The 13,762-nt window shown below is 36.2% G+C and overlaps 1 protein-coding gene across 5 annotated transcripts in view; it reads right to left on the bottom strand.

The window, feature by feature from the left end:
* LOC127433308 (neurotrimin-like) overlaps positions 1–13,762 on the bottom strand; it is a 469,555-nt gene that overhangs the window by 68,884 nt on the left and 386,909 nt on the right. For all 5 annotated transcript variants that reach the window (XM_051685086.1, XM_051685085.1, XM_051685087.1 and 2 more), the window contains one exon: positions 10,731–10,963. In XM_051685086.1, coding sequence (XP_051541046.1) covers positions 10,731–10,963 — 233 coding nt within the window. The remainder of the gene's footprint in view (positions 1–10,730; positions 10,964–13,762) is intronic.

The raw sequence follows: 13,762 nt of genomic DNA, 5'->3' as shown, positions 1-13,762 counted from the left end.
CCAGACTGGTTCAAACTGAAAAAAAGTCTACAGTAACTCAGATAACTGCTCTGTACAATTGTGGTGAGAACAATAGCATCTCAGAATGCTATTCTGAGATGCAGGTTGGTGCTGTTTTGGCGGCACAAGGGGGACCAATACAACAATAGGCAGGTGGTTTTAATGTTGTGGCTGATTGGTGTATGTATTTCTAAAGGATCGAAGAAATGCAAAACATGATCTTATTTATGTAATCCAATCAGCCTGCCTTTATATTTCAACCATTTCTCCTGGTCAAAGTCCTCTGTAAATATTTAGTTTGTATGTGGAGTTTCGTTTCACCCAAGTTTATTTAAATATTTCATTTATGTAAGTTGTAATTTAGTGCTCATTTACAACACAACTAGGCTAAGTTGTAATTTATGCACAGCTAGTTCAACCGGCCCCAGATGACCATCATGACCCATCCCTTCTTTGAATAATAATTCTGTGGAAAAATGTCTTGATTGTGGATTTATGTCCGAAAAGCTGAGCAAGGCACATTTAGTGTTACTTCCTGGTATTTCTCATAAATTCATTAATATTTAACACACTTATGCAGTCTTTCTCTTCAAGAATCAATAGGCACACAATCAATAGTTAAACTGCCCACAATGCCAGTGAATACAAATGTAACAACACTTTGTGATTCTGTTGTGTACAAACAGTGCTTGACTTTGACTTCTTCTCATGTACAGCTGATATAATGGCTCTGCTCTGTGACCAAAATAAATATCTACATTACGAATACACAAGGCTCTAATATTTGATGCACAGCTGCAGGAACAATGTTTGCATCCAGTGAAAATGTCAGATGATTTGACATGCAAATGATGACCTCTTTCAGGGGCTGATTACCATGCAAAGTCTAATCAGGGAATGAATATTTACTTCATTTCCATGCATTATGCAACACATTCGCTTTTAACGAAAAACAGCCTCCGACATCTTGCCGGCTCTTCGCTTAGCTTGGGGGATATCCCATTTACCATGCTGAGGCAGGATCAAGCCACTTTTTCTCCATCACAGTTTGGGATATAATCCCATCCTCTAGGTATCTGACAGAAACAAATTAAAGACAAAAAGCAGACGGGCTACATCATAGCCCCTTAAGAAAGGGTTTAAAATATCAGCTTTGAGGCTTTTAGAAAATAATGTGTTCACACATCTTAGTACAAAGTGAGTGATTTTCACACTTCCCTCTTTAAGTGAAGTAATTGTCGGTTTCTTCCATCACTGTTCATTTAAAGTGATTCTTCCAGAACTTTTCTAAAGATTTTTGTGAGTTATCTTAGTAATTAAATGTGTATTTTTGCACTGCTAATGCCACCAAACAACCAAGTTATCCAGTAAAAACAGGAAACTAACTAATTTAACTGCATGACTGCAAAGCTGAGACCAGCAAAAACAGATATTTAAAAAATATGCCCATTCTACGGTGAGCTTGTCTGACATGCTACATCTTCAGGAAGACATTCAGAGTGCACCATTGAAGCCAACAGCCGCAAGGCAACTGCAGTCTTTCCCCTCATAAATGTGGATGGCAGCAGCTCAGACCAGTTTTATAAAGATAAGGACAAGTTTTCTTTGTTTCTCTTTGACATTATTATTCGTCAACAACTGCATGGAGGGAAACATGATGGTTAAACTGATATTCTGAGAGAGACCTCTGGAGCGCGGCTATTTCAATTAGCATGAATTAGTTGTGGTGTTAACACGGTTCGCCTCTGCAAACACGATCATAGCGCACTTCCCTCCCACGCTGACACAATGTGCCTGAGTACACAAATTAACAGCTGTAAGAAAAAAGAAAAAGAAACAGGGAAAACATGCTGGTTCTAACATTTTTATTAAAAATAATGTTTTAATGAAGTTGTCTAGATGTGTAATGAGAGACACTATGAGACAAAAACAACACCCAAGATGAAAATTGTGATGATCTTTGATGTTTATAGATGATTAATATACTCAAGTGTGACTTCCCCACTAAAGCACTCAATATAATGATTACATTTCTGGACAAATTACACAGTTACATGATGACAGCATGGTCACTGTCATATGGTCACATGGTCACTGAGACAGAGAGCAACTGTGCCCACCACTTTTCAGCTGTCTTGTCTTCCGGAAGCATTTTTACAATTCATTGTATCCACAGGGATTAAAAAAAATAAAAAATAAAAATGTAATTAAAGAGTTCTAAGACATGAACCAAACCACCCAGCTCGGAGCTAAATCAAAACATTACAAACTTCAATTTGACGCAAAAAAGTATTTGAAAACCGGCCAAAAGACAAAAGTAAAATATGTTGTACTTAAAATCTTTCAAGAGGGAATGAACTGCAATCACATGAATCATTGTGAATGATGTAATCAAATTAAAAACAATAGAAACACATAAAACTATTGTTTTAAAGTTGTTAATTATTAGTGTAGAAACAACATTTTTGACATTTACTGTAAAATATTCAGCTATAGGCCATTTCAAGATGGTTTAAAGAAGTGATGTATTTTTGTTCCTTGAACATTTCCTCCTAGACGCGAACTTAGACTGTGTTCCAAATGGGATAAATCACCCTCTGAAGGGCACTTTGAAGAGAGTACAATCATGATAGTCATGCTGTAAGATCGCTTCAAACTGAATTTCTAGTAAAATTATTTAAAAAGTAAGTTCTAAATGACCCCTATTTTTGAGCCCCACACCTTTGAGCCTTTCAAAGCTCTCACATTGGATGGTGAAGTCTTCAAAGGTAATAGAGCATATGGATCATTACTTCTGAATGGAACGCACAACAACAACAGACAACAGTGGGAGGCGCTTCGTTCATAGTGACTTTAACACAATTAACATTACTAACGTTAACACAATTGTCATAAAATAACATTATTAAAATGTGGAGCATATTGTTTGGTGGCTGGATGCTCCCTGGATGCCTGGAACTAATGGAAATTAAAGTGTTTAGATATCCATAAAAGCAAAGAAAAATGGACACATTGCTTCAGTGAAGGGAGATGGCTGGATGGATACATGCAGTACTAACAATTGTAGCACACATCTTATCTCTGATAGGTGAATACAATTTATGCCAAATACTTGTACGTTTGAGAGATAGAGGTCTAAAAGTGACTATCGCACCCATTATAATGAATGAGGCTCCACAAGTAATTTACTTACATTTAGTCATTAAGCAGAAACTTTTAACCAGAAGAACAGTATTTTTATCATTAAAAACGAAATCCTTACCTTGTCAGCAGATCACGTATACAGCTTTATTGAATGACTTCATGATTATAACTGGAGCGATCCAATATTCCCGATCTCCCCGCTGAGGAAATAATTGTGAGCATCTAAACTACGATACAATTTCATCGCCTCTCTCGTGTAGACGCTCAGTATCAACAACTTGTCTGGATAAGTCATTTCAGGTAATCACTTGATGTTCTTTGAGAAGTTTTGTTGACACAGAATCTTATTTAAACGATCCGGTAATGACACCTTTTGTTTATGTTCAGTTTTTGCAAATATCTTGTTTGTTCTGTTTTAGCTAGACTCAAAAAGGACGTGCTAGTCATTTTATTTGATAAGTTCTGGGTTGCTGCTATCGGAAATTCTTCTGGGTCAGACATGCACAGTAGTGTCCTTTGTTATTGTTTTCCTTGAAATGGTATATATACAAATGCATAAGTAGTTTAAAGGGGTGGTCACAATACACTTGGCGCTCCATTCAGACTGATCGCACAGTGAAATTGGAAACAGTAACTTTTCTTTACCTAAAATTGGTTTGTGCTTAATGAAATGCGAAACACTGCCCCCTGTGGCAAGTGTCTGTTAGGCATATAGGCACGTGTGCGCTCCATGTTCTGCAAGTATGTATAGCTGCAGACCAGAGATCTTCAAATGGGAGCGAAAGGGGTGTCACTTCCACTTACGGTTAAGGTTAGGGAAAGGGTAAGGTTAGGGGCTAACTATATCTTTAATGCCGATTTGGAGCTTACGCCCCTTTTTGGAGCTATGCTTGCAGCTATAACCTTACAATGTTCTGGGTGAAATGTCCACGGAGGGGTGCCAAAAGCGAGTTGCGAAGCGAGTTGTTTTCAGCTGTACAGGCATTGCTACGTGGCCCAGTTAAACCCCTTCTACTATTATTTTGGTGGAAATCTGAAGGAAGGAGTTTCGGTTTGTAGCAGAGTTGACAGTGGCCTTTTTAACGCAGTGAAATGCTCTCATCCATTTTCTGTCCACAGAAACCCAGTGCTATAGGGTTACTTTAGATTTGGATAGGAATGTTTTAGTGGCCAAGCATCCTTTAGGAATTACTTAAATATGCAGTTTGTGAATCTAGAGCACTGTATATGTAACACGCTCAGTGCATGTTAGCACACCTCACACATGCTTTGAGAACAGAGGTGTGCACATAAAGTGAGTGCAGCGAGCAGCACGTGCAGACTATTTATTTATTTCAATAAATCATAGCCCTTGTGGTTTGATAATTGCACAAAGTAATTTTAAACTAAGATTTAAAATGTAATTTTATTTAATTGTTCAGAAATGTAAGTACTTCCAAGTACTTTTATTGAGCATGGGAACCCTGAACAATGGGTGTTATAATGTTTTCACCCTCATGTTGTGTTCCACATAGGTCATACAAGTTTGAAACAGATCCGGCTAGACAGTGTAAGTAAATGATTAGAGAATTTCCGTTCATTGGTGATTAAATGGTTGTTATGAAAACCAAGTTAACTAAGACTACAGGTAAGAGCTATTGATAAACACCACCAGTTTGAAGCGCTGAAGAATTTGAAACTCTCTGACCTGTATGGAGCCTCTAGTAACATGCAAGTGTTCATGTCATCATACTCCAATTTGTAAGAGGCCCCATAAACACCATTTAACCCTGAAGGCTTCAGAAATGGCAGAGACACATACAAGCATCTCCATGTAATTATAATAACTTAAGTCATCTGCAGTGCAGATACCGTGACCAAGTGCCTGCGGTTATTAAGGATAAGGACCTGGTAGTCAGGGATCGCCGAAGGCCTTCAGCATGTTGACGCTTTCGGAGAGCGGAAACATAAGACGCAAGCAGGTGTTCAGGGATCATAGCCTAAGGGAATTTGGTGGATGGATAGTGGACAGAACTTTACTTAATAAACCCTTAATGAACTTATCTCTAGCTGTTGATGTCTGTTTTAACGAGCACTGAACCAGTGTTGGTGGTGTAAATATTTAGTGATAATTGCAGGCATAAGCCTTATTCTGACGGTAACTGTCTCACATGGGGACATGGTGATGTTATTTCAGCATTTGCATGTGCTAGTCTGTGATTTTACTGCCATCTGAATTGGAAATGTCTGTTTTCTCCCACCACCAGAGTAAATCTCGTCAACAAAATGACTGACGAAAATGTTTAATGCTGAAGGTTTTTTTATTTATTTTGACAACGAAGACTAGACAACAAAGACGCATCATTAAAATAATCAAATGGTTGTAGTTAAAACATATGGTTGATGAAACTATGGCGAGAAAAAATAATAATGTTAGCAATGCACTAAAAATTATTTTTTTTAATTTATTTATTTATTTTTTTTTGTTAAAGAAAGAAAAATCTAGAAAGAACTAATTCAAATAATCCAGTCATAGCATGTTGGGGATTTCCCTGCTTGAGTCGTGTGAGCTAAAAGAGCTGAACACCTGTACAATGAACGGATTAATTAAGTCAGTGGCAGATTTAGGCATGGGCGACATGGGCAGCTGCCCAGGGCGGCATCTTGTATGTGTGTGTGTGTGTGTGTGTGTGTGTGGGGGGGGGGGGGGGGGGGGGGTGGCACGAGGGGGTGGTCAATAACTTTGGGGGCGTGTTGAAGCGGGTTTCGCCCAGGGCACCATACAAGCTAGAACCGCTACTGAATTAAGTTCGAACACATCCTCTATAATGTATGTGAGATTAATCAGCTATATCCACAACATAAATGTAATATTACAACTTACATCTCCACAGAAAATGAAACGAATGAACTAGGGATGTGCAAGAGTAATCGATTAATGGAGTACTCTTTCAGCTTTAAATATTCAACTAGTAAAAACATTACTTGAATATTGCAATTTGATTTTCCTTTGTGCCTTTTCCTACCATGCTCAACAATGAAACTGCTTCTCTCACCTAAATCTTGCCGTTACAACTCATTGGTTGATGCTATGGATGACAGAAACAGTTCACCCAAAAATAAAATTCTGTCATTATTTAAAGTGATTGTATCACTTCAGAAGACTTGGAAAGTATGTTTCTTTGTGTAAGTGCAAATGTTATTTTATTTATTTTTTATGCATAGTGCTTATTTCATAAGAAAAACAGGTTCAAATGTTTAAGGTTGAATTAAAATTTAAAATTTAAAGTAATCGATAACTAATTTTATTTACTACAAAATAACTCATTGCCCATCCCTAGAAAGAACAAGTTAACCAAAACCAAGTAACATGCTAGCCAGAATGCATAACTTGCTTTGTAAATATGCTTTTTCTTTAAAAACATGCTACATGCAATGCAATAACCTTTACCTAAACATAAGGAATTCACAACAGAGTAGCTTCTAAAAAGTAGCTAATAATTCAGTATATTCATTATATTTTATTAATTCAGGAGTTCAGGTTTTCAGGACAGTTTTTTTGTTGTTTAATCTTGTATATTAAACATATTCAATTTGAATATGTTTGATACATGTTGAAATAATTGTAAATAGTTTATACATTTAAAAAAAATATTTGGTAAAAGTTTGGACTGGTACAGTTTTGACGTATGTTTTTGAAATTTTCTACATTATCGTCAACTAAAATGTTATTTTTGTCTACTAAAATGATATGCCATTTTCGTAAAATTTACTAAAACTAACGAATATGACATGATGAAATTTTGACTAAATTTAAAAATACAAAAATTATGAATATAATTAAACACTTTGTAAAAAAGGTACACTTCCCACCACCAAGAAGAAAAGACCTGCCCGAATTACGTACTGTTTTATTTTTTATTAACAAAAATTTGCGTTGTTTGGTTCTGGCTATAATACATGTGCAATAGATGTCTTTTAAGATCACTGTTTCGAATGTTGGCCATAGTCACCATTCACTTTCAATGCATTATTTTCCCATATGAAAGTTAATAGTGACTGAGGTTGTAAGTCCCTAACATTTTGTTTAACATCTTTTGTATTCCACGAAATAAAAAATAAAATAAAAAAGTCATACAGGTTTGAATGCTGTTTGAATGCTGTTGTCAGTCCTGTGAAGCAGCATACATGGCCCACAATATGCAAATAAAATTATGCTTTAAATTCCTCATTCTCATGTGAATTGTCATCCAAATGTACAAGTTTTTTTATGACAGAGGAGCCATACAAATTTTCTTTTACAGATATCACCCTTAAAATAAAAAATTACAAAAAAAAAAATAAAAAAAATAAAAATCAGTAAGTCCAGTACTATAGAGATCTCTAGAATTTCCTCCTTTATTTGTATTCGTGACAGCAGTTGAGTTTGACGCTTTTTGTCACAAGCAGGTGTTCACAAAACCCCTCCCAGTGTTTATATAATACCTGCTTATGCAGGCTATTACGAACTCATTTCCCACGAAAAATTTAAAGAGCATGGCTGTGACTCTGCATGTGGAGAAGCAAATTGGATCTCTATTCAAATGTGCAGTTTACACTGTAAAGACGGAGAGCTGAGGGCTTTCGCACAATTTCCCCATTTCTCTATCTATCTCCCACCAGCTGTGGTTACATTCGTATGCCCCAATCAGGCATCCCATGCTTCTGTTTAGTGCTTCGTGGTCTGTTAGGTAACTGCTGGCTATGGCTATATTTCTGTTGGCATGCTTTCATGTCCAGGTATTGTGTGGAATCTGACCTCCGTGCCAAAACAGCCCTTCACTCTCTCAATCAAGGCAGTATTCTAGAACTTTGTTGCCAAGGCAACAGAGCAGATGACTTGAATCTGCTAAATACTTGGGCTTGAACTGACCGATTGTGCTATACAGAATGCTAAAGTGACATATTTTGATGCTAACAGGAAGTGTTCAATATAATATTGCACGTCCAAGTTTGATATTATAATATTAAAACTAGATTTGAAAATGTGAATGGTGCTTGTTCATGCTAAACTCATTGCCATGATGCTATGAAGTTGTAGGTAGTTGCCAGGGTGCTGCTATATGGTTGCTGGGGTGTATTGAGAGGGTTTAGCACATTGCTATGGGGTTGGTAATGTGTTTTCCTACAGATTGCTACAATGTTGCTAGGTGGATGCTTACTAGTCCAAGTTAATACATCAAGTGTAGGGGCATAAAAATCATTTCAGACGTGAAGGGGACAGAATATTCAGCGTAAGAACAGTAAGAATTGTAATTTAATTTACCACAAGGCTTTAAATATAGCCCTAAGGACTATATACAGGCAAGCTATTATGCAAAATAAAAGTTTATGCTGAGGATCTACAGTATTTCTGCCTAATAACCTTAAAAATGCCTTGTTAAAAAAACATGCCCTCATATTACCCCAATGGTAAGCCTACAAAAAGTATTTATATTTTGAGCTGTTGGGTCAGATTTGGAATGAAATTGCAGACTTCCATCACCCATCCTTGCGTGTTTACTTCATTTCCGTTAGAACAGACAAAAAGTACTGGCTACTTTGTCGTGGGTATGCCGGCTGGTGAAGCGATGGCTGTTCAGTCAGTCACAGATCAGGTCCCTCTCGAGTGTTTGGCAGCTTAACTAAAGGAAAATAGGCGTATCGTACAGGACTTTTTCATTTTGGCCAAAATACGGAACGCCCCAAATAATAGGGTACAGCTGACAACCTTAGTTGCTAAGGTTTTCTGGGTGGTTTCAAGAGCAAAAGTCAAAAGAGCCTATTTCCAATCTCTATGATATTCTTGTCCCTAAATATGGCTCAGGTCCCACCTTCAGTGCAAGTCTATGGGATTTTTTCACCTGTTATATTGTCCACTAGGTGAAAATCTGGCAAAAGTCTGATCGCTTAGAAATCACACACCTCTCCTAAACAGGCTGTAAAATTTGAGGCATCATTCATGTATGTAGCACAAATGGGGCAGGAGGCCAAAGTTTAATACTTTGGGTTATGGGGTTTGTTTAAATCCCTAACCCTAAATCAGAGCAATAGTGATATGCTTGGCTTAGCAAGCACCACTAGAAATTATTTTCAAAAGTGAATGAGATATTTCATGCAGCTTTTCCCCAAACTCTCCTCATTCTTTGATCTTATGTTGAGTCTAATTGATGATGTCTTGAATACTTTTTTTTTTTTCCCTGCATGAACTCATCTAGCCCAAAGTGCATTTCTTCCTTTATTGATCAAAGACTCTCTCAAAACCATGTGTCAGTGAGACTAATTAAGACAAACAAAGATTCAACCACAGCATGTAAACAAGCACAAACTCAGGTTTTGAAACAATAGTTAAAAGTTAAGAAATGGACCCCCATGAACCTATTACAGGTAATTTTCTTCTTGTCAGTGGTTACGTTTCGTGAGCAAAGCCTGATGGGTACAAATACAATCAAAGGCTCAACTTGTGATGTACTGTTGAATGACTGAATATAATTTTACAAATTATTTAGATGCATAATGTTGGTTAGAAGCCTTCTAAAGCTATGGTCATTGTAATTTTGCCAAGTAAGACATTTACATAGTCTTAGCCTCAGAAAGATTTGAAAGATTGCTTATAGCATGTAACCTAGACTCCATGGGTATGTAAACAGCATGTAAAAACAAAACAAAATGTGAATAATCTCTTTAGATGCCAGTCAGATAGCTTGTCATGTCTAAGTGGGCAGTATGTGGCCAGAATAAACTGCAATACCAGACAATTTGTTGGTTAGTTAAAGTTCTAGCTATGCCAGCCTAACCCTACCCCTTTCCCCGTATCCCAATCCCTAAAATGTAATTGGTTGATCGGAATGTTATTCCAACACCAACAAAGATGTTGATTAATTTCCTACTTTGCAAAACCATGTTCACATGTACACAAAAACACCAGACACACAAACACAATTTAGAAAAATGCTACCTAACTTTGCCCTGATCTTTTCTGCAATCACCATTCAACCATTGAAAAACTACTACTGGAATGAACAATCAACTATCTAGACAGAAGACTGCAACACATTCAGAAAATATTACTCTAAAAGCTGGAATGCTGCAGTGTTCTAAATCTCCAGCCAGTGTACAGTACTTTCGGTCTGCACTGTTATGACTTACTGCATCACTGCACAGGAATGACATTGCCATCAATCATATTAACACTGGACCCACAAATCTGGACCGAAAAAATGCACCCTCAAGGTTTTACACAATCAGCATTAATTACATAATTATCCACTTCATTAAAATACCCAATATGGTAACTGGAGTTCAAGATGTTTGCAACCGATATTGAAAAATGGGCTCCTAAAAATGCTATTATAACTGTAGCAACACACATTACACACCCAACGTGCACTTAAGCAGTAACAAATACAGTACAACCTATTAAAGTGCAAGTTCACTCAAAAAAATTAATGTCAGTCATCATTTAATCGCACTCATGTTCAATTTTCATTTTTGGGTGAACTATCCTTTTAAGAAAGAAACCAACAAAGCATAAAACCATTCACCCTTTGCACCCTACATCACTACACATTAGAAAACTCCAAACTGACCTTGAACGATCAGGTGCACCGATGTGGTTCGGGGTCTGCTGATAGTCTGCACTGCGCAGATGTACTGGCCTTCATCCGTCAAGTCCACATCCTCGATCTTGATGGTGAACTCGTCCTGGTTGAAAGTAACCAAGCTCACCCTGGGGTCTACGGACCACTTATCCTCTCCTGCGTACAGTATACTTGATCTGTTCAGCCATGCTGTGTGTGTCACAAAGTCCCCTTGTGAGCAACTGCAAGAGAAGGAAACAACAGGCTCAATGTGTTATCTCAACATAAACAACTTTTACATCCCCTAAACGATTGGAACAGTGCCCTTCAACTTTTTCAGCTGCCTTCATTCTGGAATTATTTTTCCCATTTATGTCTTCATAAATTTCTTTATAAAAGAGTTATAAGCCATGAACCAAAACAACCATCTCTGAGGGAAATCACAACATCACAAACTTCGATTGGAAGCAAAAATGTAAAATTTGACAAAAAGACAAAGATACAAGACTGTGTACTTTAATGTGGAAAGTGACTACAAACCCATGAAGCACTGCGAATGATGTAATCATATTTAAAAACAATTACTAACAAAACTATTGTTTTAAAGTTGTTATTTATGAGTATAGGAACAATATATTGAAATTTCATATCAAAATATTTAGATATTTGCAAATATGTCAGTAGTTTGAGAGTGTAGGGAGAACGACTCAATTGTTTTATTCACAGTGCACATGGGGGAGTGTGGTCACTGCTGGGCTCGTTTGCCACACTTTGTTGGCTATGATTCTCTGATTGGTGGATCTTTATCTGCTGGATAATGGGTAGTGTAGTTTGATTTCCGCTATTAAACATGTACACAAGCAGACTGGTTACTTCAACAGAAGCATATAGCCTATCACTGATTAACAACCTCAGAGCTTATGTCTGTTTTTAAAGGTTTATAAGATCTTGTTAAAAAAATTTTTTTACTTCCCAAACAAGACTGCTGCACTCTGTTGACAATGGATGTTCCAATGTATAGCAACAAGTGTTGGGGAAGCTACTTTAAAAACTGTAGTTTGCCAAGCTACAAGCTACTTATAATTAATTTATTATGGCTATAGTTAAACTACCAGGGTTGGGAGGGTTACTTTTGAAATGTATTCCACTACAGATTACAGAATACATGCTGTAAAATGTAATTTGTAACATATTCCGTTAGATTACTCAAGGTTAGTAACGTATTCTAAATACTTTGGATTACTTCTTCAGCACTGGTAGATTTTTTTCACTTGTTTTGACTATAAAAACTCTGCCAGTACAGTCAGACAAAATACACATGTTAAAAATACATTCTCTGAAAAACCTAAATATCTTATGCAGTGTTGTTTCTAAAACAAGATCAATCAAATTGATCTTATTTTTTAGGATTTTTAGATATTTTTACAGGAAAACAATACAAAAATTATTATCACAAATACGATTTTTGCCCTAAAATCAAAAGGTCTTACTAGTAAAAAGGTATTATGATCCAACGTGAATTTTCTTGATAAAAAAATATGATCGTGCCTGGTAACATGCATGTAAAATGGCTAGAAATAGCATTTTAGCTTAGCGTAAAGCTGACAATTTACACAAGGTTTATTTCTATTTCTTCTGCTCCAAACTAACTTCTCTGTCTGCTCGTATGAATGTAACACATCATAAGAAAGTGTTTCACCGCTGTTCAAATGCACTTTGGATCGCATCATTTATATGTATAAATGTTTTCCATCTGAAAGGATTAAATATTAAATGAAACAAATGACAATAAAATGCAAAGTAAACTCTTCAGTAATCAAAATACTTTTTGAATGTAACAATATTCTAGTTACCAATGATTTAAATTGTAACTGTAGTGGAATACAGTTACTTATATTTTGTATTTTAAATACGTAATCCCGTTACATGTATTTCATTACTCCCCAACCCTGTAAACTACAGTCTCGCAACTCTTTTGAAAAAGCAGCTAAATACTAGGGCTGGGTATAAATGACACTGAATAATATCTGTTTACATCAAAAATTAAACTTCAATTAAAACATTCAATTCTAATCACACAAGGATGTGCTAAAGAAATAATGCATGTCTTCTCTCATTATATGCGCTTACTCGCTGATGATGCTAGTCTTAAAGAGACAGTACTGAATTAGCATGTGTTCTACATATTAATATACTGTAAATGTGACCAATTTGATGAAAAACTAATCATTAAATATAATTTGTAAAATTAATATTTTTCGAAATTGAACCTAGAAGTGTTTCCTAGAAGGATCCGTTAAAGTTAAGAGCATTAGCTGGGATATAATTTCTTTCATTTGTAAGCAAATTGCACACGGAACAGAAATTTACCCATATGAATTGATATTGAATCGAATGAAGCTTGTGAATCGGAATCGAATCGGGAAATCTGTGTCAATGCAGCCCTATTAAACACACTACAAGTTACAAAAAAAAACTATCTACTGTACATTTAATTTATTTAAGGGGATAATATCCTTTATATAATTGTCAGATGAAATAAAAAATTAAATAAAAGTAACTTTTTTTGGCACAGAAACAATTATGGTGACAAGAACTTGAATACACAAGTGTACACTAAACAGGACTATGAAGAACTAAACAGCACTGAATTGAAAACATTATATAAAGGACAGTATTTACCTACATTTTATTTTTCTAATAAAAAGAACAAGTAAAATTATGGACGGGGTGCAGTGACTTTTGTGAACTGTACTGAGTGATGACTCAGCAAGCCAGTCCATGGATAGAACTGTTTGAATGAATTCATTAAAACAAATGCTGAAAATGCAGATTCACTGAAATAAATCTAAGTTATGGGACTTCCCAACACTACTTGAGAGAAGGTATTCTTAGCATGTTTGATTGTCTGCCTTTGCTTGCTTGGTTGACTGTGCAATACAATGCAACATAAAAACAGAGTTATAGCGTTTTGCCAAGCTAAACTGCTAATGCTGGAAAGATTCGCTTGTTAATGGAAAAGCTACACTATTTTGAAAACA

This window comes from Myxocyprinus asiaticus, chromosome 43 (assembly GCF_019703515.2).
Source record: "Myxocyprinus asiaticus isolate MX2 ecotype Aquarium Trade chromosome 43, UBuf_Myxa_2, whole genome shotgun sequence".
Lineage (NCBI taxonomy): Eukaryota > Metazoa > Chordata > Actinopteri > Cypriniformes > Catostomidae > Myxocyprinus > Myxocyprinus asiaticus.
Note: the sequence above shows the minus strand (reverse complement) of the source record. Positions and strands in the feature narration are given on the sequence as shown.